Genomic DNA, 25,767 nt, shown 5'->3' on the forward strand with positions numbered 1-25,767 from the left:
AAAACTGCTAAAATTGGCAGGGGACTGTAAACCAAAGATTAAAAAGAGCCATTTTGTCCTTCCAACAAAAAAAATAAACCACCTTGGGAGCCACAACATTTTATGTCTCTATCCACCTGTCTGTACCCACTATGTTGCTGATCCTGGGTATAAAGTAAAGCAAGGCCGGCCTCTGAACCCACTTGAGATAAGTTAGCAATGTCAATGATAAGTCGTTTTGGCCTAGTTGATCTTTGTCAGAACAAAAAAAGTTCTTTTAGTTGTAGATATGTGGTATGTATGTGTGTTATTTTGTGTCTAGGGTGTAGGTTGTTTATGTGTGTGTGTAGGGGGGGGGGGGTCACTGTGAGGTTGAAGCCTGTGGCTGATGGTGACCTCCCTCCCAGGTTTGCCCTATATGTTTTCCGCCTGCTCAGTTTAATAAAATTATCTTTTGACCACTGGTACAATATTAATGCTCTGGGGTTGACAATCAACCGTGATTGTAATTGGACGTTATAATATCTGTTTGTGTATCTTTGTGCTAATCCAGCATAGAAATACAGTTCAAATGTTTCCTGAATAGAGTCACCGTTTCCATTCCATCTTATCACGAGATCACATGTGACTCACATGTGGGGTTATGAGGCTATGAAGAGGGGCTTAGATGCACGTCATCTGCCTCTCACCATGTGGAACTGGTGGATACATTATGTGTGAAACTGGACAATGGACAGTCAGGAAACCACTAAGCTTTGACCATCATGCCGGAAACCCTTCATTCTTCATTCAGTCCACATTGGAGACACATATGAAATGGTGTGCAGAGAGTTTACAGCTGCTGAAGTTGCTGCAGTTTTTGGAAAGTAGTGATGAAGATAAAGGAGCACTTTTGTATAAAACATATGAGTATCATGTTATATGAAGAGCCTTTAAAGGAGAGTTTAAGAAGATATGCAAAACCCTAGAGGACCAATTGTTGGCCTATGCTTTACCTATACTGATGTGAGTGCTTCCCTTCACCTACTACAGAGTGAATGATCATCTCTGTAACTGCTTCATTTTTTGATTATTGTTCTGTTATTCTGCGTCATAGTGTTTCTGCTGGTCTTCTTTGCTGAGCTGTAATCTAATAAATTGCTGCCTTTAAGTTGCATCAGAAATATCATATTTACAAGTTGAGCGCACATGAACGTCATCACAGTGTCAAATTTTCCCCAAGTTTCCAAGTTGGGGGCATCAACAAAGCTGTGACATCCACTGTAAACAGGTTTATTTTAGTTATTCAGGAGTCAAACATGAATGCCGCAGGATAAAATCATGGGTGATGCTTCACACATTACATCTCATAAACATCTGCTCTTCACCTTGTTGCACTAATTCATAATAAACAGACTTTTTTAATGGCAGACAAACATAACTGAACTAAACACATGATTTCCAGTTGTACTTATGTACTCCGAAGTTGTACACGGAAACTTCTAAGGACACTTGAAGACAACAGTCACTGTTTAACTACTGCAACAATAAGCTTTGGGTGTATCATTAACTCATTGCTTCAGTATTATTTTAATTATTTTTAATTAATTATTATTATTCTGTAAGGCCTTATTTCCTAGACTGGTCGCAAACTACCATGCCAGCTAGCTGCTTAGCTTTTGTTGTTTAGCTAGCGTACCGCCATGACATCCCCTAATTTAAATGCTGCTTTTTGTCTTATTTAATGACGTCTTTTTGTATTATATATAAATATTAAATAATATGTAAAATCATCATGGACACAAGCTCTCAGTTAATATTTACCCTAACTATGCTAAGCCCTTCTCTGGGGCTCACAATCTTTGCACGATCTTATCTAGCTTGCCCGATTAGCACCACATGTGCAGCACTGTCAGGCATGCCCAACCTTTTTACAGCATTGCACTGTATTAAGAGATTAGATTGAGAAAATATCTCTCTAACTCCTCTAATATTGGCACATCATGAAAAGGAACCTCTCTATAAAGCAGCATAACACCGGACTAGAGCACTAAATGTTAGATAGGGAGTCTTTGACTGAATATGAATGGATTTCATTTAGACATATACAGTGCATCCGGAAAGTATTCACAGCGCTTCACTTTTTCCACATTTTGTTTTGTTACAGCCTTATTCCAAATTTAATTATATTAATCTTTTTCCTCAAAATTCTACACAAAATACCCCATTGTGACCATGTGAAAAAAGTTTTCTCGAGAGTTTTGAAAATGTATTAAAATTAAAAAACAAAGAAATCATATTTACATAAGTATTCACAGCCTTTGCCATGAAGCTCAAAATTGAGCTCAGGTGCATCCTGTTTCCACTGATCATCCTTGAGATGTTTCTACAGCTTAAATGGAGTCCACCTGTGGTTGATTGGACATGATTTGGAAAGGCACACACCTGTCTATATAAGGTCCCACAGTTGACTGCATGTCAGAGCGCAAACACCAAGCATGAAGTCAAAGGAATTGTCTGTAGACCTCCGAGACAAAATTGTCTCGAGGCACAAATCTGGGGAAGGATACAGAAAAATTACTGCTGCGTTGAAGGTCCCAATGAGCACAGTGGCCTCCATCATTCGTAAATGGAAGAAGTTCGGAACCACCAGGACTCTTCCTAGAGCTGGCCGGCCGTCTAAATTGAGCGATCGGGGGAGAAGGGCCTTGGTCAGGGAGGTGACCAAGAACCCAATGATCACTCTGTCAGAGCTCCAGCGTTCCTCCGTGGAGAGAGGAGAACCTTGCAGAAGGACAACCATCTCTGCAGCAATCCACCAATCAGGCCTGTATGGCAGAGTGGCCAGGCGAAAGCCACTCCTTAGTAAAAGGCACAAGGCAGCCCGTCTGGAATTTGCAAAAAGGCACCTGAAGGACTCTCAGACCATGAGAAACAAAATTCTCTGGTCTGATGAGACAAAGATTGAACTCTTTGGTGTGAATGCCAGGCGTCATGTTTGGAGGAAACCAGGCACTGCTCATCACGAGGCCAATACCATCCCTACAGTCAAGCATGGTGGTGGCAGCATCATGCTATGGGGATGTTTCTCAGCAGCAGGAACTGGCAGACTAGTCAGGATAGAGGGAAAGATGAATGCCGCAATGTACAGAGACATCCTGGATAAAAACCTGCTCCAGAGCGCTCTTGACCTCAGACTGGGGCGACGGTTCATTTTTCAGCAGGACAACGATCCGAAGCACACAGCCAAGATCTCAAAGCAGTGGCTTCAGGACCACTCTGTGAATGTCCTGGAGTGGCCCAGCCAGAGCCCAGACTTGAATCCGATTGAACATCTCTGGAGAGATCTGAAAATGGCTGTGCACAGACGTCTCCCATCCAACCTGATGGAGCTTCAGAGGTACTGCAAAGAAGAATGGGCAAAACTGCCTAAAGATAGGTGTGCCAAGCTTGTGGCATCATATTCAAAAAGACTTGAGGCTGTAGTTGCTGCCAAAGGTGGTTCTACAAAGTATTAAGCAAAGGCTGTGAATACTTATGTAAATATGATTTCTTTGTTTTTTAATTTTAATTAATTTTCAAAACTCTCGAGAAAACGTTTTTCACATGGTCACAATGGGGTATTTTGTGTAGAATTTAGAGGAAAAAGATTAATTTAATTCAATTTGGAATAAGGCTGTAACAAAACAAAATGTGGAAAAAGTGAAGCGCTGTGAATACTTTCCGGATGCACTGTAATACACTATTTGTGTGTAGAAGCTGCTTATAATGGCCTACATAATGCACTACATAGGCAGTAGGGAGCCATTTGAGATTATACCTATAATTTGCCCAGCTTTGTTTGTGCTTTGTTTGTGCTATAGTATCCATAGAAGCTACAAATGCCACCATAAACAAAGCAAACCAGCTCAGGTAGATAATCACACCTTAAAGCTCTGTGTTTTCACTGATGAACGTGTAGGATAGCTCGCCGACCGTAGATGGACGAGTGCAAAACATGTCATTACGAATGGGGAATATGACTGTCATGTTACCGCTCAAACACTGTAAGCAATGCATGAATCAGTGCTGATAAAAGCAATGTGCTCTGTGCATGTGTTACAGTGGTTGGCACAGTGCAAACGGGGTGGGGGACGCAGACTGGGTAGCGAAAGGAATCAGCAGCTTCACCACACAATCTGTGATGAGCCATTTCTTCTTTTATAGAGCAGTGAAGGAATAGAAGCAAAATCGCCCCTTCCACTTCCTGTAGTGTATTTCAACGATTTGCGCTGCATTGAATCCAATTAATCAGGCCTATTTATGCTCTCTTTCTAATGAAACATGCAGCCGGTCATTCTAGCTACTGATGATATCCATAAATTGTTCAGAAAAGCAGATTGTGATGTTAGTTATCACAATAATGATAAATGTTGCCACATTGCCACCCATAGTTTCACATTAAGTTGAATTACTATGGTTCTGTGAAATTGTTCAACCTCAGAACAGTAGTTAGTGCTTTATGGTCAATGTGCTGCATTTGCATCAGTGAGCTGTGTGTAAGGTACTGAGTGTGTTTATGTGCCTGTGTTATTACTGAGTGTTCTCTTTGTTTGAGGTTGATCAGGTGTGTGTGTGTGTGGGTTTATTTGAGCTGAACATTCCCACAGCTCAGTCAATTCAATACAACTTCTATTCAAGTGGCGTATAGGATATCCTCTGAGTCATATTCCTCTCTCTCACACTCATCACCAAGACACACCCCTCTTTAGAGGAGTCTAAGAAGGCTCATTGCGAAGGCTTTAAAAACAGACGCTAAGGGTGCATGTGTGTTCTGATTTGCTCTGCTTATGCTAATTAATCCCAATTTTTTTTTCAGTTAAATTTTTTTATGTATGCCATTTCGCACTGCCCTCTGAGAAAAATGCTAGTAAAAGCGTCTTTTTTTGTGCTGAGGTTGAGGTTAGGGTCAAATTTAGAGGTTTGTATATATGTGTTTAACAGCGGTCAGGGAAAACCCCAAATAAAATGGAATGTAATAGTATATGGGTTATCATATACATGTGGACACCATCACTCCTGTATGAGCTTGTTGGACGCCCCATTTCAAAACCATGGGCATCAATATGGAGTTGCCCCCTTTGTGGCTATAACAGCCTCCACTCTTCTGGGAAGCTTTCCATATAACTGTGGAGTGTGTTTGTGGGAACTTGTGGCCATTCAGTTAAAAGAGCAATAGTGAGGTCAGACACTGATGTTGGGCGAGAGGGCCTGGCTCACAATCAGCATTCTAGTTCATCCAAGAACGGGTGTTCGGTGAGGTTGAGGTCGGGGCTCTGTGAAATTCCTCCACACCAAACTGGTCTAACCATGTCTTTATGGAGCTTGCTTTGCACACAGAAAAGGGTCTTCTTCAAACTGCAGATGACAAAGTTAGATGTATATAATTGTGTAAAAATGTCTTTGTATGCTGCAGCAATAACATCATCCTTAACTGGAACTAAGTGGTCAAAACCCTGAAAAACAGCCCCAGCCCATTATCCCTCCTCCACCAAACTTTACTGTTTACACTGTGCATTCTGGTACCTGGCATCCACCGAACCAGATTCATCCATCAGACCAAAGAGTGAACTGTTCCAATTCTACAGTCCAGTGGCAGCATGCTTTACACCACTCTAGCTGACGTTTGCCATTGCACACAGTGAACTTAGGCTTGCGTGCAGCTTCTCAGCCACGGAAAACCAAGCTCCAAACTCAGGGTTATTGTAGTGATGTTGTTTCCTGATACATTTTGGAGCTCTGTATTGAGTGATGAAAAAAAGGATAAGCAATTTTTACACACAGCATGCTTCAGTACTCAGCAGCCCTGCCCTGTGAGTTTGCATGGTCTAGCACTTTGTGGATGAACTGTTGTTGCTCCTACATGCTTCCATTTCACAATTATAACACTTACAGTAGTCTGGGGCAGATCTAACAGGGCAGAAATATGAACTGACTTGTGGCAAAAGTGGCATCCTATGACAGTGCCACATTTAATTCACTAATTTAATTCACTCATTCTACTGCCAGAGTTTGTCTATGGAGATTACATAGCTATGTACTTGATGGTATGTAAATGTTAGCAATGTGTTGCATACTCATACTTTTGATTATATAGTGTAACTGTGTATTTGTGTCTCATTAGAGAGAGAGAGACTGTTGTGTGTTATTGGTTTGGAGCTGCTGGTGTTAAATGATCTGTTCTCTTTTGTAATGGCAGCGTTTCTTTTGACTTTGTTTATTATGGAGCTGTGTAGTGTGTAATGTCTGCAGCTGAAAGGTCAGACCACTCAAGCCCAATCACGCAAAAGTAAAAAATAGCCAGCATCATTCCTCACACATTACCATTATTAGGTAAAGAAGCAGCCAAAATACAGGGACATTAAACTCACGGCCCTTAAACTATACAGTCATTCTTCTCTCCATGCCTTCAATCAAACTTGGTATTCATTACAAACCTTGGTCCAGTTAACCGGTCACTGACCTAGCAGCGTCCAGCTCCAGTCCTAAAAGGCCTTTGGCGTCATTAGAGGGTTCTTCAGATTGGTGGAGAATGTGCTGTAGATGGTTCTATATAGAACCTTTCTGGAAAGGGTTCAATATAGCACCAAAAAGAGTCCTTCTATTATTATGATGTCAAGTCTGTAACAATAGAACATTTTGTGGTGCTTTATAGAACCTTTTTCAAAAAGGTTTACACTTACAGTAGGACTGCTTGGTTATGACAACAGTGACATTTGATTAATCGCCCAACAGTAAACTGCCATTCCTCACCATTACACTCAACTTTGTATCTCATTGGGACGAAGTTCCAGCTTAAATGATGGAACAGGTACATAAGTGTACAGGTACAAGAGTGCAACTGGGGCACCATTTAAGGTGGAACGGAAAAGTTCATAATAAGCAGTTTCCACAGTTTACAGTACAGTTTTAAATCCTTGTTTGTTGCAGCCCTACTAATGAAAAAAATGAACAGTTTGTGTTTAGAAATGAGCAGATCAGAGGGACAGTGAAGGTGGAGCAGTTTGGAGATAAAGCCAGAGAGGCCAGGTTGAGATGGTTTGGACATGTGTTGAGGACGAATAGTGGATATATTGGGCAAAGAATGTTGGAGATGGAGCTGCCAGGTAGAAGGAGAAGAGGTAGACCTCAGAGAAGGTTTATGGATGTAGTGAAGGTGGACATGAAGATGGTTGGTGTGAAAGTAGAGGAGGCAGTGGATAGGGCAAGATGGAGGCAGATGGTCCGCTGTGGCGACCCCTAAAGGGAGCAGCCGAAGGAAGAAGAAACAGTTTGTGTTTTTGCGTAGCCGAGTGAGAAAAACGTGTTTATCAGCGGCAGAATTATCATAAAACATCGTAAACAAACCAGTCAATTACACGGACTCGAAGAGTCGACTCCAAGCCTTTCGAATCTCAGAATCACTGGCGACGACGAGCTGGAGTCGAAGAATCGACTCCTTTGGAATCGACTCCCCGTCACTGTGGTCCGTTACGTTTAAATTTTAAAGGGGAGCTAACGGTCGTTCTCCTCATAAGGAAGCAGCAGTAGAGAGACGGCAGGTATTTTAGTGGTAATTGCTTAAATATTATAATGACAGTTCTTACAAACAGATGTCGGTGGTGTTTATCATGTAGCTAAGTGTTTTTAATAAGCGACTTCGCTTATTAATGCTAATTTATCCCTGTACAGTACCGCATTAACTTAGCTGGCTCTGTTTATCCAGCTAACTTAACGCTAGCTGAGTTAGCTAGTTGCTGTTTTTCTTTTGTTGTTTGAAGCAGAGTGGCCTTATAGCAAGAAAATGTCCGACGAAATGAATGAGAGACTGTCGGATGAACTGGATGAGACATTGTCAGATGAAATGAGTGGTAAGTTAATTAGGTTTTTACCTTAAATAGCCCAGAGTGAAGTGAGCTGGTGGGCTTTAACTGTGTTTGTGATGCTAATCCACAGTGCTGTAGAGTTCAGTCAGGCATTGAGTTATTGGTGTTGTTACAGATTTATGAATTACGGGTTCAAATAGTGGTCAAGAAAAATGTCTATGCCAAATATACACTCTTAAAAAGATGGTGCTTCAAGGGTTCTTTAGTAAAGAAAATGGTTCTATATAGAACAGTGAGCACTCAAAGCACCCTTTGCATGGTTACAGGGTCCTTTGCATCAAGAAATGTTCTTCAGATTCATGGAGAATGTGCCTTTTTGGGGTTCTTCTACTGTTGTAGCGTATAGCTGAAGTGTGCTTTGAATGTCCATGGTTCTATATTTTCTTGATTAAAGAACCCTTAAAACACAATCTGTTTAAGAGTCTAGCCAGTGTAGTTAGCTGGGGTTTGTGTCCGAGCAGAGATATTAATATGGAGCCCTTTTTTCAGATATCCGTCATTTGGAACCAAGAAAAAAAGAATCTAGTGCCACAGAAACTGAACTTTGGCATCCTGCGTTGTGGTAAATTCAGTAAACCTGGAGTAATTTTGCTCGCTTTATAATGAAGCATGCAGTTGGTTCTCCAACTACTTCTTTTGTTCTCCAAATACTGACATTTACAGAAGCCTTGACCATGCTGGGTGACCTAACTAGCTAATCTAGCACTGGAGCAGCATAAACCAGCATGGAATGGTCATCGCTGCTTACACACACACACACACACACACACACACACACACACACACACACACACACACACATACTATTATACTTTTTCATGTCATACTTGAAGAAGACAGTCCACCAATTTTTGCACAGTTAAAAAGTTGAGAAGTAAAGAGTTGTTCAGAGGGGTTTGGTGCTTGAGTCAGTTGTTATGAATTGTTTTGAAATACATATTTTTTTAAATGCATGTACTGTGGAGAGATACCTGCAGGACGCTGTAAAGCAAAGTTGTCACCAAAGGAATCTTGACCACTGTTTTATCATCATCAACATTACATATAAAAACTCAAGTCTAGGCCCATTGGTGGTCTTGAATAGTAAATCACATGGCGAGATATCATAATCCTTGCTTCCTGTCACCACCACTGTACAGTTAGTAAGTTTCTCTAAAGTGTACCATTTCTTATCAAACCACTCTTAACCATATAATCAAGCAGATATTTTCACTTCTACTTCAGATAGCCCTAACTTTAACTGTATCCCTAGCGGTAATGCTAACTCTAACCCTAAGACTGACCCTGTCCTTCAGTTCTTAACCTGATCTGCTTTGCTGTGTTTATGGGCCCAGGAGTGAGTCAGGATCAGTCGAGGAGATGTTTGTGGCATGTACTCGTTCAGACCTTTTGGGGATCTGTAGCATGGCATGAACCCCCAAAGGGAGTTTCACTCAGTTTCAAAGTCAATGGTGTCTGCCAGACCAGAGCTTCAGCTCCAGACTTTTACCCAGAGAGAGGAAACATTAGTATCAGTCTCTCTCTCTCTCTCTCTCTCTCTCTCTCTCTCTCTCTCTCTCTCTCTCTCTCTCGAACAGCACAGACTGGGCCCTGAGCTCTCCATCTCTCTTTACTTAGTAAGAAATGCTGTTTTATCGCTCAGATCTCGACTGATTTTTTGGGGTTCACTGGGGTGAATTTGACTCTATCCGGCTCCAGTTGCAGCGTGCGTCACAAGCCCATCACTCGCTGCCTGTTAACTTCGCAGCACTGTTTTAACTGCAGCGCTTTTAAGAAGTCTGTGAGTTTACTGTGACCACCAGAGAGCTGTGTGAACCCCCAGAGAAAGACGGCAAAGTAATTACTGAAGGAAAATGGAAAAGGTTTTCTTTTTTTCCTCTGGGTGTTTTTGTTAACAGTCATTCAACCCCTAGCCACGACATGCTGCTAATTAGCAGTAAGGCTAAAGGCCTTGGAGCGCAGTGCAGATCGAATGGCAGCGTATCTCCCGCTCTTTTTCAACACTGTCGTATTAGCGTTTGTGCACTCGTCTATGGCCTCTTACCCGGTCGCCTTGGCTCTTTGATGACGCTCCCTGAGCTGAAGAGAGCTCGGCGCAGTTCTCCTTGACTGGGTCAGAAAGCACCAGGGAAAAACCCAGGTTCAGGTCTGAGATATGCTCCATTAGGGCTGCTGTGTCAAAGGTGGGCTAACCTGGTGGTTAATGATACCTGTATTTCCAAATTCTATACTGGTTTTAATTCAGAACCCAATATTTGGTTTGATTTTCAAAATATTATGTGTTAAAATGAAACAGTATGAAAATTATTCCATTTAGGTCTTAGGCAGATTTTCCATCCTAGTCACATCTTTGAAGAAGCCTGTGCACATTTACAGCTTAGACTGAATTCGTTAAAATATTCTTCAAAAAAGTTTTGGGAAATCATTTACTGACAGAATTCAGCAACTCAACATCGGTTATGTTTACATGCAAAGATCTTTGCCAATCTGATCAAATACATTCCGATTATGGATTAAGAGGTATTAATATGCTCACTCTACTCAACAATCTGATGGAAAATTCCCGTTTACATGAGCTCTACAAGTAATCAGATCCAAAATGACACACGTGTGCAGTACCACTTAGTGTAAACGTTACCATGACAGCAAACATCATGTGAGGTCCAGTCAGCATGAGATGAGATTTTAGTTGGTGCGCTTGTCTGATTTAAAAAAAAAATGTGGTTCACATGTATTTATTAAGGATGCTGCGAGGGGAAGACGTCATGTTCTGAGACACATAAGATTGAGCCTGTCCCACCGCTGTCTTTTAAAGCTCAATGCATAAACTTGGTCTCCTATGCAGACCAATTTCTGCTCCCGACATGCTGAATGTTATATACTCTCACTATGACGTGACTCACATGTGCAGAATATACTTAAACTTCCCGATGGGGAATGTAATCAGATACAGGTGTTTACGTGGCTATTATTCTTTACATTTACATTTATGGCATTTGGCTGACGCTCTTATCCAGAGCGACTTAAAATTTGATCATTTTACACAGGGAGGCCAAGGCGGTGTTAGGAGTCTTGCCCAAGGACTCTTATTGGTTTAGTGTAGGGTGTTTGCCCAGGTGGGGGATTGAACCCCAGTCTACAGCGTAGAAGGCAGAGGTGTTACCCACTACGCTACACCAAACAACAATTCTTCCATTAAATAGACTATTTACAGGATTACTCACCTTGTTCAATCAAATAGAAATTGTGTTCTGAATGGGATAGGTGTTTACATGGATGTATTCTGTTCCGATGAGGTGTTAGTCGGATTGTTAACGGATTATCAGGCTGCATGTGAACGTGGCTATTAGCTTTTATTAAATGAGGTTTTAGCCTTTTAGTTTTTTGTTGTTTTCAAAGTGAGAGAGCTGTGCTGAATTGTCGTCTGTGGTGAGTGGTGGTACAAAACAAATCTTTATTTTGGATTATTTTGTTCTTTATTTTCTACTCTCGTTACTTAGACTTGTGATGTAACAGTGAGTATTCGCTGTGTGTGTGTGTGTGTGTGTGTGTGTGTGTGTGTGTGTGTGTGTGTGTGTGTGTGTGTGTGTGTGTGTGTGTGTGTGTGTGTGTGGTGGTCTTTCCAGAGCATCTACATTTTTTCAACCTAATCGTCAGAGAAATAGAACTTCTTTAAGTGCCGAGAAGCTGTGCCCTGTGTTTCAGTTAGCGAAGCTGTGTGTTTGAAGTGGTCTTGGATCTTACTGCTGCTCCATAAGCCAGTTCAGACTCAGCCCTGCAGAGCTGTCTCAGGGCCAAACCAAACAGAGCTGAAGGGAAGCCTGGGCTCCGTTAGCTTCCACAGAATCAGCAGACGGTGAGTGTAACAGCTCCTTTGCTGCAGAGGGACAGTTATACACCCAGGAGAGTGAAGAGTTGAACTGAGGATCAACTCTGAATGTAGGGCACACTTTTATTCACAAGTGTTTATCATAGCAAAAGCGTTGTAGCTCTTGTTTGCACCATGCGTGTCTGTGTATGTTTTCCTTTGAAACGAATATGAGTTTATGTTGTTGATTGTGTGGGATTTAATGTTTTGTCTGTGTGTGTTAAGAGTGACCACAGCTGTTTAGAGAGTGGTGCTTATTCTCAGTTTATTCACTCACAGCAGTGGTGGCCAGTGTTGATGAAGTTCAACATCACAATAAATATTTCCTAATAGATCACAATATCACGGTATCAGTTGATATTTAAGTGATGTGTTAGCAAACATATTATCATTAATAAAGTTAATGAACCTCTACTTGCTCAATTATTCTGTTAATTGGAATAATAAGAGTGAGCTTATCCTCTTTTGCCGCTACTCTTCTAGGAAGGCTTTACACTAGATGTTGGAACATTGCGGTGAGGATTTGATTGAGCATTAGTGAGGTCAGGCTGATGTTGGATGATCAGTTCTTGATCACTTCAACTCATCCCCAAGGTATTGGAAGGAGCTCCAGGTTCCAACACGTACTGGAACCCCTGAGAATTTATAGGCTAGCGCTGTAGTCATGGAAGACGTGCTGGAAATATTAGTCCTGGAAAAGAGACGCATCTTTTAGTCTGTGTGAACAGGTATGTGGACGCTGTGTCGGAACACCTAGAGCAAGGCTACTTTGACACCAATGGTGATTGAGGTGAGTGTGTCAGTGTATCAGTCAGTCACTGTCCACTTTAATGTTAAGGAAGGTTGTAGTATGTCCGTTTAAGATGACCTTTTGTTAGCAGCACTTTTAACCCCATATCATCATTACATTTATTTTATGAAAATGAATGATTGATCATTTCATTTTAAAAATGGAAATATATGTTTCAGTAGTGACTGTTCTTAATGTTCCATACAGATTTGTTAGGCTTTTGGACACATTTACTTCAAAACAATGGGCTCTAACTGCTCACTATGTGGCCATGAGGGACAGGGATGCACATCCTGCTCTAACATGAGGGGCGTGGCTAAAATAAGGTCTACAGACTAAAACTCTGTGTTTTTGTTGTGACATGAAAATGTGGGACAGCATTTTTTTTTATTTAAACTTTAAACTGATGATATATCTAACTTCACTTTTAAAGAGACAAAAAGGCACTGAGGGCAAGTTTTATTTTAAAAGTGTAATTTTAGAGGTTAGGCTTTGGGACAGACCCCTCCCAATAGAGAGTATCCTATAAATGATGATTTTGTGTATATTTAGCTTATTAGTATCTCTATTATTGCATTGGGTTTCTATACATTAGAATATAATTCTTAGTAAGCAGATAAGCTCTGAAACCCTAAAGTGTTTTTAAAGTGTTTAAAGTGTTTTTAGCTGTGGGAATGAAGTTTGAATTAATTCGGGAGACGTTCTTAAAAAAGATGGTTCTTTTAAGTTTCTTTAGAAAAGGAAATGGTTCTATATAGAACCATGAAGACTCAAAGGACCTTGAGCAAATGGTTCTTTGAACCATTGTCTTTACTAAAGAATCCTTTAAGAATCATCTATTTTAAAATGAAAATGGAAGTTTCTTGGAATTTGTCCTGGAAAATTTCTGGAAAGTAATTTCCTGAAAAGAGTGAGAACTCTAACTCTGGAGATCACCATTCCACTGCTCCACAGCCCAGTGTTCGGGGGCTTTATACACCTCTAGCTAATGCTTGGTGACCTTAGGATCACATTATAGATGAGCACCAACACACAGTGTGAACGCAAATAGTGTCAAACTTCCTCTGAGCTGTCTGACGAGAGGAAAGAGAGTGGTGGGGTGGTGTGGGGGGCGTTAGAGGGAGGAGAAAAAGAGCATTAGTCCTTTAAGAGGAGTCAGACTCTTTAGTGTGTGAGTGTGTGATCGAAAGTGCAGCCTTTTTCTCCGTCTGCTAACAGTCGGCTCCAAATTTGGGATTCGTTTTGCTTTTAGAGGAGTGAGTTTAGAAGAGTGAGTAGTCTGCTTCATACAGGGAGCAGCAGCATGTCAGATTTAACTGAAAATGCACAATCAGAGGGGATCAATTTTGAAGGTTTGTCTTGTTTTCATATTGCTGTTTTGAGTTTTTCAACTCCTAAGTAGTTTAACTTATAATAACCTGGATGCATTTTGAATGAGCCTCTGTTAGTAAGTAAACAGAACTATAATCTGTGTGAACTTATTTCACTTATTTCAGTGAAGTATAAATGCAGCCAAGTTATGTGCTGTGGTTTATTTTTTATTCAATAGCATGACTCATCAACTTAACTGTGCATGTACTTCATATCTCTTTATTTTTGGGTGATATTCTCAGAGCATCTGCAGCATAACTGTATCTAAGCTAAGTCAGTGCAGTCTGGTATTGATTTGCTCTATGTGTGTGTGTGTGAGAGAGCAGATGTTGCACTCAATGGAGTGTGTCTATAGGAAATCTCTCATTCAGACACACAGAGAGAGATTCTGAAGGGGCGACAGCCCAACATCTGGATCTCACACACTCCTCCTCTCCTAACCTTCACTCGTTTTCACCTCGTTTTCTTCGGCTTCCCCTCTTCTCCGCATGGAGTTGGCAGGAGTTCCCTCTTTTCAAATCTTTCACAGCTCTCTTGCTCCTCTTTTCTCTTTCTCACTCTGTACATTTGAGCTGTGTTCAATGCTAGCTTCCTTTTTTTTTTTAAGTGTGTATCAGTATGACCAGATGTTTTCCCCTTGGACACCAGTGATTGGTTGAGACACACTGTACATCTTGAAGTTGTGGGGTGACACCTTCTGTTCCACTATTTCTTCTGAAATTAAGGGTTTTAATTGTGAGTTTGTCCTTGTTGGCTGCAGTAAGATCCTCTACTCTTCTGGGAAGGCTTTACACTAGATGTTGAAAAATTGCTGTGAGGATTTGATTGAGCATTAGTGAGGTCAGGTACTGGTGTTGGATGGTTAGTTCTGGATTACTCCAACTCATCCCAAAGGTACTGGATGGAGCTCCATCACTCCAGAGAACACAGTTCCACTGCTCCACAGCCCAGTGCTGGGGGGCTTTATACCCTTCTAGCCTACGCTTGACATTCGCCATTGTGACCTTAGGATCATGGGCAGCTCCTGTAGCATGGCACCTTCTATTTGCCATAACTTTCTATGGTGATTATACAAAACTGTGGGGATTTAACAAGCATTGATTGTCTTTGTTAGGCTGGGAAAACTGCCACTCATTTCTTATGAGCATATTGGTGGCTCAAGCTGTGCTTTACATTGTGTGAACATTCAGGGATTAATAGTCCTCTAGAAATTCTCCAGAATGACTCTGATCTAGATTATAGTTAATGTCTTTCTGTTTGTGTTATACTTCTCTTCATTTTGTAATGAGTAGAGGGAAGATTTTACTTCTAGCGTACATTTGGTCTTTAGGAAGAAAGTAATCAATCATGCTCTCAGGTCAGTCTGCGATCAATCAGATTGTGTTTTATATAGAAATAAAAGCTATAAGCAGGGATAAACATGTAGAGGATCATCTGTCAGCTTTCTGTGAGTTTTACGCATGGAGGCTTTGATTTGGTTTGTTGAGCTCCTGTTACATTAATCAGGGTGACTGATGGTCTGCTCATTTCTCTCTGATGGGAAAGAAAATTCCACAAAAAACGTATTTTGTGATGCCAAGTACGACTAGAGGGGAAAAAAAGTGTGTGGCTGTTTGTGTGTGTGTGAGAGAGGAAGAGAGGGAAAGAGTTTGTTCCTGTGCCTGCTTATAAAAGTGTGTGAAATCTCTCTGTGAGCTGTGATGTGCTTGTAACTACTTTTTCTGATTTTGTCAACCTTAGCATTGTGCCGTCATTTATTATTGAATGGATTAATAGAAATTATAAAATGTTACATGCTTATTACATTAACATAAGTTTAAGGGCACCCATCTCTCACACACATACACACACAACCCCAATATTCCCAAAAAGTTGAGAGACTGTATAAAATGTAAATAAAAACAGAATGCAATCATTTGCAAATCTCATAGACCCATATTTTATTCACAGTAGAACATAGAACACATATCAGATGTTGAAAGTGAGACATTTTACCATTTCATGAAAAAAGAACATGATGGCAGCAATGCATCTCCTAAAAGTTGGGACAGGGGCAGCGAAAGGCTGGAAAAGTAACTGATACCAATAAAAAAACAGCTGGAGGAGCATGACTGGGTATAAAAAGCATCTGGGCATAAAGAAGCAAAGGCTCGCAGAGGTTCACCAATCTGCATCTACAAATCGTGGGACAATTTCAGAAAAATGTTCCTCCATGTAAAATTGTGAAGACTTTGAATATCCCACCATGTACAGTACATAATATCATCAAAAGATTTAGAGAATCTGGAGAAATCACTGTATGCAAGGGACAAGGCCGACAGTCAATATTGGTTGCTCGTGACCTTCGGGCCTTCAGGCGGCACTGCATTAAAAACAGGCATGATTTTGTACTGAAAATCACTGTATGGGGTCAGGAACACTTCCAGATCACAGTTCACTGTGAGTTCCACAAATGCAAATTAAAGCTGTACCGTGCAACGAAGAAGCCATATGTCAACGTGATCCAGAAACGCTGCTATCTTCTCTGGGCCAAAGCTTATTTAAATTGGACTGAGACAAAATGGAAAACTGTTTTGCGTTCCCATGAATTAAAATTTGAAGTTCTTTTTGGAAACTATGGATGCCCTGTGGACTTAAGAGGCAGGTGAAAGAGGTTCAAAAGCCTGCATCTCTGATGATATGGGGTTGTATTTGCGCCTATGGCATGGGCAGCTTATACATCTGGTAAGGTACTATCAATGCTTAACAGTATATAGAGGTTCTACAACATCATATGCTCCCATCCAGATAACATCTCTTTCAGGAAAGGCCTGCATATTTCAGCGAATAAGAGAGAAGAGTCTGGGTGTTTAACGTCTGCAATACAAACCTTTCTCCAATAGAAATTTGGCACATCATGAAATGAAACATCCGAGAAAGATCCGGGACTGTTGAGCAGCTAGAATCCCACATCAGACTAGAATGGGACAACATTCCTCTTCCAAAACTCCTGTAATTGGTCTCCTCACTTCCCAGACTCTTGTTAAAAGAAGAGGGGATGCCACACAATGGTAGACATGGCCCTGTCCCAACCTTTTTGAGATGTGTTGCTGCCATCAAGTTCTTAATGAGTTAATGTTTTTCATGAAATGGTACAATGTCTCACTTTCAACACCTGATATGTGTTCTATGTAAAATATGGGTCTATGAGATTTGCTAATTATTGCACTTTTTTTTTTTTTTTTTTTTTTTTACATTTATTTACATTTTACACAGCGTTCCAACTTTTTTGGAATTGTGTGTGTGTGTGTGTGTGTGTGTGTGTGTGTGTGTGTATCTATCTATCTATCTATCTATATATATATATAGATATAAGTCGTAAGGGCACAGTAACAAAAACAGTCTGTTCAATTCTAAGTGATAAAAAGATTATGTTAATATAAAAGCTGCAGTTTTTCATACATAAAGCCACACAAATGTTATAAGTTGGTGTCAGTGAAAAAAGTGAAATACAAGGAAAAAATGTAGGTTATGAGTCCTTAAAGGTAAAGAATGTTTTTCTTGTTTGTCTGTTGTTTGTCTTTAAAGTTAGCCTTTCAGAGATGTTGCTGGGGTTTCATTATGACAGTTGCGCTTCCTGTTTCTATTTACATCTGCTGCTATTAGACTTCACACCACATCTGAGTGATATATCACAGACATGTATTTGCAAGGATCACATTATGCACATTTTATGTGCACAGTGGAATTTGCTGAGCACTGTGTTAGTTGCGTGACCCCTGTGTTTCTGGAGAGTTTGAGCACGTTCAGATACATTAGAAAACTAAAACCTCAAGGGACAATATAATGTTTGTTAAGTGGACAGATAGGATAGTGGATAACACCACAGTCCTGCACCCAATTTTCTGCCATGTTAATTCACATATGTCTGCTATATATTAATCCACTCTGGGTAAGAGTGCCATCACTATAATATTTTATGTGACTTGTTGTCATCAATACTTGAAGGTAATAAGAGGGTATGGTGGAGACGTGTGTCTGCAGTGTCTGAGATTTTTAAAACACAGAGTTAGAAACGAAAACATCTCACAGTGAAAGCAGCGTTTTACAGTATAAGTAAATGTAGCGTCATTATGCTAGTAGTGAACTACGCTGCCTGACCGAGCTGCCTAAAAAAGATAGAAACAGACATTTAAATGGAAGTTAGGACACTGTTGGTGTTTATCTAGGTTAGGACAGTATTTAGGAGATTTAGTCTAGTTAGGATGTTTAGAAAAGCAAACGATATTACACAAAGTTAATGGAAAAGGTTATGAAGTTAGGAATTGTTATTCTGTAATAGCTACTGTCCTGTCAGTTGTTGTGATGAAACAGTTAACATAAGATTTCAAATATGTTTGTGTAATATGATCCCAGACTCATAAAATAGAGGTATAGAGGGAGGTTTCGAACGTTGAAACGTTGACTTTGTTGGGAGAACATTGCAGTAATGTATAACTGTCATATATATATATATATATATATATATATATATATATATATATATATATATATATATATATATATATATATATATATATATATATATGTATATGTGTGTGTGTGTGTGTGTGTGTATATGTGTGTATATGTGTATATGCGTATATTTGTGTGTGTGTGTGTGTGTGTGTGTGTGTGTACATACAAGTATCGCTTTTGTCAGAAGAAAACCTCCATTTTTTTTATTTTTTTTTTTACATTATTTAGTTTTTCACATAATTTGAAAATGCCTGTTAAACTTTACAGTGTATGCAAATTTTGTCATCAATGGACTAAAATAAATGACCTGGATTTGCATTATGGAGAGATATATATATATATATATATATATATATATATATATATATATATATATATATATATATATATATATATATATATATATATATATATATATATATAATATGCATATGCACACTGGTGCATTGTGTGTCTTCCAACTAAAATATAAAAATTGCGATGTGTCTTGTAAGTATTGTTAAAAAGGCTTCAAGTATTGTGACCTTAGATTTCTGTGATTCTTATAGTCTGCCTTATCGCATGTGTTGTCTGGGTTTTACTGGTAAGTGGCCACTAGGGATACCTTCATTTCCACTGTCTGAAGGTCCAGCCATCATGGTGGCGCCCAATAGCAGACGTCCAGCTTTGCTTTTACTGTAGATGTTGACAGACAGACAGACTTTTGGTCAGTTATAAAAGCCTGAGGGCTGCAGAGTGCTCTTCAACTCTCAGTGACACCCATCCAGGCCATGTTTCTGCACTGTTCCAACTCTTGTCTGACAAGGAGCCAGGCAATCAGCATTACACAGCTTCAGGGTGCATCACAAATCTTTCTGATTGACATAGAATTTATTTTCTTTCACTGTCCAGAGTTATAAAACGCAATGCAGTGTACATTTCACAGCGGGATCACGAGAAAGTCTCTCTCTCTCTCTCTGACCTTTTTAAACTATGACCTAGTGAACCTCTCCTGACCTCTGAACTACCTTTTAACCCTTACAAGTCACTGCTATAGCTGGCAGTGATTTTTAAACATTTTTTTTATTAATTTATTTATTGAAACAAATGAAAAAAGTGTGTGGAAAGTGCAGATTCTGCGCTTCCAATCCAAACCATATTAGTGTTTGTAAGTAGGAGGAGAAGATATTTTATTATGATTACAATTTGATGAAAAGTAACTGTGTGTAGAGTTTAATGAAAGTTATTTTAGTGTGTGTTATTTTCATAGAAAAAATGTAAAAAAAATGCAGGCTTTTATCTGTCAGCACAGACTGTAAATAGTTAATTACATAATTAACTACACAGTTGATGTTTTTCATTAAATGTTCGCACAATGTACAGAGCAGTGGTGCAAAAAGTTGAATGTTGTAAGATTTTTATATTTTGGTATAATTTTGACAGCAACAATATATTGTCAGTTGTGATTATCTTGATGCAGTTGGAGGCAGTGACCCACATGAGCCATAGCCAAGGTCTCTGACCACTGAGCAGAAATTTATTCACTCATTCATCAGTGCTTGAATTTGTCACGGGGTGTTCTGCACGCACTGAACAATTCTGGCTGCTCCTGCGTGGCCTGGGGTCAGCTCGGAGGCTGTTACCGTCAGCTCCAGTGATGGAGAGACTGGGTGGCGTGGTTGCTTTGTGTAGCAGAAGTTTGTAAATGTGTGTGTTGGAAATGTGCATGTGGAAATGTTTGATCTACTGTCTGAAGCCACATCTCACTGTTTTCATACACCGACTTTCATTCTGAATCCAAATCACATGGGAACTTTGTGACTGGAGGGTGGCACAATAGGAGACTCAAGCTTTCATTTCAGATTTTATTGCACTGTAAAAAATTTAACGAAGTGAAACTTTCTTTAATGTCCTTCAGTTTACTGTGAGTGTGGGAAAATAGCAGAAAAACAGTCAGAGCATGCTCTCACGTTCATCCAAGCGTTGGGAATATTATGTTTAAAATGACAAATTACTGATGACTGGGGCTTTAACAATTAGTCAACAAAGTTGATTAGTACGTTGTTTACTTAAAAAGTGCTCTAACACTTTATAATGTTCAAATGATCCACACAGTCATTCTGACAGACTGTTATACACTACAGGTTGTGTAGGGGACGATTTGACTTCTATTGTTCCATTTAAAACGCTCCTTAATGTTCATATGATCCACACAGTCATTCTGACAGACTGCAGTTCACTACAGGAAGTGTAGGGGGCGATATGGCTTCTACTGTTTCATTTAAAGAGTGCTCTATATTGTTCATATGATCCACACAGTCACTCTGACAGATTGTAATAGACTAATGCACTCAGTTATGGTCCATGCTGTAATGCCCTGATTGGTGCTGTGGGCCAGTGCAGCGTTTCTATATGTGAGAGTCTGGCTGCTAGTGGATGTGTTAAGAGTGAGTGGTCAGGCATAAACCGTGTGCAGGAGCAGCTGCCTGAGAGAAAGTCTCTCACAGCAGATATAAGGCTAACTCATCCGAAGAGCTCACTTGTGGAGTTTACGTCTGAATCACTTTGATTGGCTGGTTAGCTGAATGTCCTCTAAAGCCATCTTGTTCTTTGGTGACTCACACTGTACATTTTAATAGACCATAGTGTTCATATAAAGCTGCAATTTATATACGCACACTATACGAAGACACTCCCTCTGACCGACCTGCTACGTGAAACACAGCCACTACAGACAGCTCTGTCCACAGAGGATTATCAATAAAGCCGATTCACTCAGAATAACACACTGCACACTGAGTACTGAGAAAATATGCTGAGAAACTACAGCAGCTTTGCTAACTTGTGCCACAACAGAGTAAAATTGTATACATGAACTTTAGTATTAAACACCCCTGAGTTGTTAGCCTATGTGTCTCCACCCAAATTGGGGAAGTGGTTGTGATTGTGTATGTTTGTTAAAATTGGCTAAAATCTCAGTGGACATTTGAGCAGACTGTTTAAGTGACGTTAGGTCTTATAAAGTGCAATATATACATAATCACATATTGATTTGGAATAATTGTGATATTATTTGTTGATACCAGCATATCATCGTGCATCTCTAGATATAGCACTTCAAACAATCCGAATGTAAAAGCTGTCTCCAAAACCCCTGAACACACCACAGACGACTGAATTTATGTCTGAGCTCATCAGAGAAACTAGGTCGGTTCCTCAAGGCACCCACACGTCCATTTCTTCTGCGAGTTTCCCACTGAGTATTCCTTTAGGGACAGTTATTACACAACCACTGAGTATCCCACTGGGGACAGCTGTACTCATATACATACACACACACACACACGTGCACGCACAAGTGAACACATCACCCCATGGCTTCCTCACATTCTGCAGGAAGTGATGTCGACTAATTTGTCTTCTACTTTAGTCTCTTATGTTTGAAGAGCGAGGTTTCCGTAATGAGAGAAGAGTCTCTGTTTTTGTTTGGGGATTTTCGTTCCCTGTGGAGTGTTTTCTGTGCAAGGTCTTTTCCTCTAATGAAGATTTTCTCTCTAAATGCAACAGATCACAGATTAGATATCTGCACTGATGAGTTTTATATTTAAATTATGAGTTTCTTGAGAAGTTGTGTTGGCACGTTTTATGCTGGGAGTTTTATGTTATGTAACCGATTGGGCCGATTTCCCAAGAACAAACCTAAGCCTAGTGTTAGTGGAATTTTTAATGGAGAAACATGTTTGCCATTGCTGTTTTATTTAAGACTAGAGTTTTGGCCAGAACAGAAGCTTGTTATGAACAAAGTTCTATGCAGCCTAGAGATTTTTGCATGTCACATACAAACTTTGTTCTCAGGATTTTTTTTCCCATTAGACTGATGCTGTATTTACTGCTGTAAACTCAAGTCTGAGAAAGCTCTGTTCTGTTTTCTCTGCACTTAGCCCTGAAGAGGTCGTTCGAGGTGGAGGACGTGGACTCCTCTTCACACTCTTCCTCTCCCCATATCCGCCGCACACCCTCTAATGCTCAGCAGCGCAGCGCCATCTCCCCATCCACCAGCCGGCACTATGAGCTTGGCTCCAATGGCACCAAGCCCTTCGATATCTCCAAACCCAAAGCACGGACCCCTGAACCTGTGTCACGGCGTTCCGAGCTCTCCATAGACATCTCGTCTAACAACAACGGCAAAGCCATCGATGGATCACCCAGGTATAGATCTGTACTCTGTTTGTAGAACGATGCAGTTGTACGTGCTTCTGTACTACTCTGTTAATTAAATTGTGACATAAATCTTGTTTTTGGCCGTGTTACAGAAATGTCCTGTATTTGTGTCTTAAGATCTGACAGGTCAAGATAAGATTTTTCACAAATTCAAATTACAAAAGCAGATCTTAATTTGGGTAACTTATGTTACAGCGTCTTATCTCAAGGAAAGGAAATCTTAACCCACTAAATTTATTCTGACAATCAACAATCATGTCTGTTACTTAGCAACAGACCATACACACACAGCTGTAACGAAAAGACGTAATCAAAATAATGTGAAAAAGTGAGTAATAGCTACTGTTACCCTGGTTACTGGTGTAAAAAAAGTCAAAAGAATACTGAAGTGAGATAAGAATGCTGTGAGAGCACTCCCTGCTATCAGAGTGTGTGCATTTTACAGTATAAATAACTGTAGTGTTGTTATGCTAGAAGTGTTTATGTTTCACCTGTGTGTGTATGGTTGGTTGCTACAGAACACACATGACAGTGCATTGTTGATTTTGATTGAGCAGGTTAAGATTTACTAACTGAAGATAAGATGCTGTAAGATAAGATACATTTCCTAAATAAAGATCAGATTTGCTTCTGTAATAAAATCTTATCTTGACCATTCAGATCTTAAGATAAAAGACAGAATGTTTCTGTAACATGGCCCCTGTTTTCTAATCTGGTTTAATGGATAAGATTATGATGTTAGAAACTGTTATTCTGTAATAGCTGGTGTCCTAAATTCAGTCCTAACCAAAGCCGTCATAATGGCTAAACAGATATGATTTCAGAGTTAGGATGTTTCTGCAATACCTCTGCTTTTTTCACATGTAAAACTAAGAAAAACGGTGGCATTGTTATTTGTCTACTACTGTGTAAGTATCTCCTCTGTTTGCAATGATAATTCTGAATCATCCCAATTGAATCATATTAGATGGACATGAAATGTGACGTTTCAAGTTGCAATTAGGTGTTTCCTAAAGAATCAACGAGTCACTGAATTTATGAATTTACATCAGTAATATTGGTGAGGTCCAGTTTACATACCTCTTTAACTTTTTTTATGGAATAATTCAGTTTCAGCTTTAAAGTTGAGCTTTTTCTAAGCATAATCAAACCTGCCTTTTTCAGCGCTGGAATCGCCCGTTTTGGCCTGAAGAGGCCCGAGGCTTTGGGCCACAGCAAGACGCCAGAGACGCAGAAACACTCAGTCACATTCAGTAAGACGCTGGAGACCATCGCCCCGATCTCCCGGACACCATCCGCCGTGGTGCCGCACGCCAGCTCCAAACTCCCTGAGACTACATTCAGGAGGAACGAGCCACCCAGCCCAGGGGACGGGTCGCGTCGGCCCGAAATCAGTGTCACCAAGCCAACTGAGAGTAAAGGTCAGGAGAATCATCATCATACTCCAATCACAACGAGGTGTGCCTCACCAAATCACGCCGGACGGAAGTCACCCAGCACTGACGGACACAGTAGGTTTTTGTTTGTTGTTGCTTTTTGTCTTAGAGCCATGTTAGTTCATTTGTGTAGTGTAGCTGAAAACAGTTGGGATGGAATTGGGTTCACTGACAAGTAAATAAGCTGGACAGCTTAGCACCCTCCTAGAGTAAACACAACAGCTCTGCATCAAGAAGGTCACCTGTGTGCCTTTCTGTCTAAAGCTGGTCACAATGGCACAAAAGCTGCTAAAGCTTAAGTAGGGCACTATGAAACAATACAGCAGGAAACGCTTAACGGCAGTGTCGCCTGTTCGTAATATTGTCAGTGTCATGGTTGTATTCAGGATGGTATGCTCACAAAAGTGGCAGTGGGTAACATTTCATTTTTTTCAAGCTTGTCATTTTAATTTGTCAGATCTTTGTATTGACTCTGGTTGAGCTTGGTTGAAGAAGATCTCAGCTCTGTGCAAAGTGCTGAGCTGTGACCATGAGAAAGTTAGTACTGAGCCATGACCAAGACAAAGCCATCAGGCAGCTGAAGGCTCTGGCTGTACAGAATCTGGGGCACAGCCAGTATGTCCAGCTGCATGTCGGACAGATTCCACAACGAGGCATTAACACGGCAGAAACACTGACAAACAGCAGGCTTACCCCGAAGTTCTTAACACTCACTGCACTTAATAATCTAATAGCTGCAGAAAATCAGATGCAACGTAAATGTAACGTAAAATGTTTTGTAAAAACATGAAATCCCTTTAGTGAAAAATATGAATATACATAATCTATATTAGGATAAACATTTGAATCATTTATTTTTGTCAATTATGTAGTTGGTTTCAGTGTCACTCCAAAAGTGTTGTGTGTCGTCTTGCAGGTGCTGTGTTAATCACTGCTTGCTGTTTTTGGGACAGCGCTCTGTTTTCACACATGTGCAGGTTTAGAGAAACGAAAGAAATCAGAGTGAGAGTTTACATGCAGTGAAAAACACCGTTGCTGAGCTCAAATCCAGCTCTCTGCATCAGATTACCTGCTCACATTTCTAGACCTTAATCTGATCTAAGAAATCAGGTAAATGCTGGAATCAGATAATGATCACATTAAGTGCATGTAAACACACTCACTCACAACTTTCGATAAACATGTTCATAAAATAGGCTAGACTAACTATGCTAACGTTTACAGAGACTGGGCTAACACTTAGGCCTGTTTTCCACTGTAAGGCCAAACGGCTCTGAGCATGGAGCGTAACGGACATGGTTTGAAAAGGAAGGCTTAAAACATTTTTTTCAGCACAGTTAGTTAACCGTAGTTGGGGCCTCAGAACCGTTCAGTTGGATGAAAAACGACATTGCTGTTCCCTGGTTGGCTCTACAATTATGTCAGTGTTCTGCCACAGCATCCTGCTGTGTCATTTCAAACCTGAAAACGGTCAAACATATTTAGTTCACTCACATGAATGCCCAATAAATCAAAGCACTGCATAAATTTAAATCCACTATTTTAATAAATATCAAAGCTTCAATCTAAAACAAATTTCCAATTATTAAATTGGAATTATTGAACTGCTAACCAGAAGAGACTAGCTGGTTAGTGTTAGCTTGGCTAGCATGCATATCAGAACAGTGAACCAATGATTAAAAACATTTGTTTATCAGGTAAAGTCTCATGTCTGTTTGTTCTGTGGTGCTTTGAGCTGTACCC

The 25,767-nt window shown here is 40.2% G+C and overlaps 1 protein-coding gene across 4 annotated transcripts in view; it reads left to right on the forward strand.

Annotated features, from left to right (window-relative positions):
* Positions 1–25,767, forward strand: part of sept9b (septin 9b) — a 134,596-nt gene that overhangs the window by 43,199 nt on the left and 65,630 nt on the right. For 2 of the 4 annotated variants that reach the window (XM_037536433.1, XM_037536431.1), the window contains exons 2-3: positions 22,309–22,576; positions 23,753–24,099. In XM_037536433.1, the coding sequence (XP_037392330.1) occupies positions 22,309–22,576; positions 23,753–24,099 (615 nt within the window). Of the gene's footprint in view, positions 1–7,519; positions 7,539–7,760; positions 7,848–13,732; positions 13,873–22,308; positions 22,577–23,752; positions 24,100–25,767 lie in introns of those variants that run through there. The other 2 variants (XM_037536429.1, XM_037536430.1) reach the window with 2 other exon arrangements.

This window comes from Pygocentrus nattereri, chromosome 30 (genome assembly GCF_015220715.1).
Source record: "Pygocentrus nattereri isolate fPygNat1 chromosome 30, fPygNat1.pri, whole genome shotgun sequence".
NCBI classification, from domain to species: domain Eukaryota; kingdom Metazoa; phylum Chordata; class Actinopteri; order Characiformes; family Serrasalmidae; genus Pygocentrus; species Pygocentrus nattereri.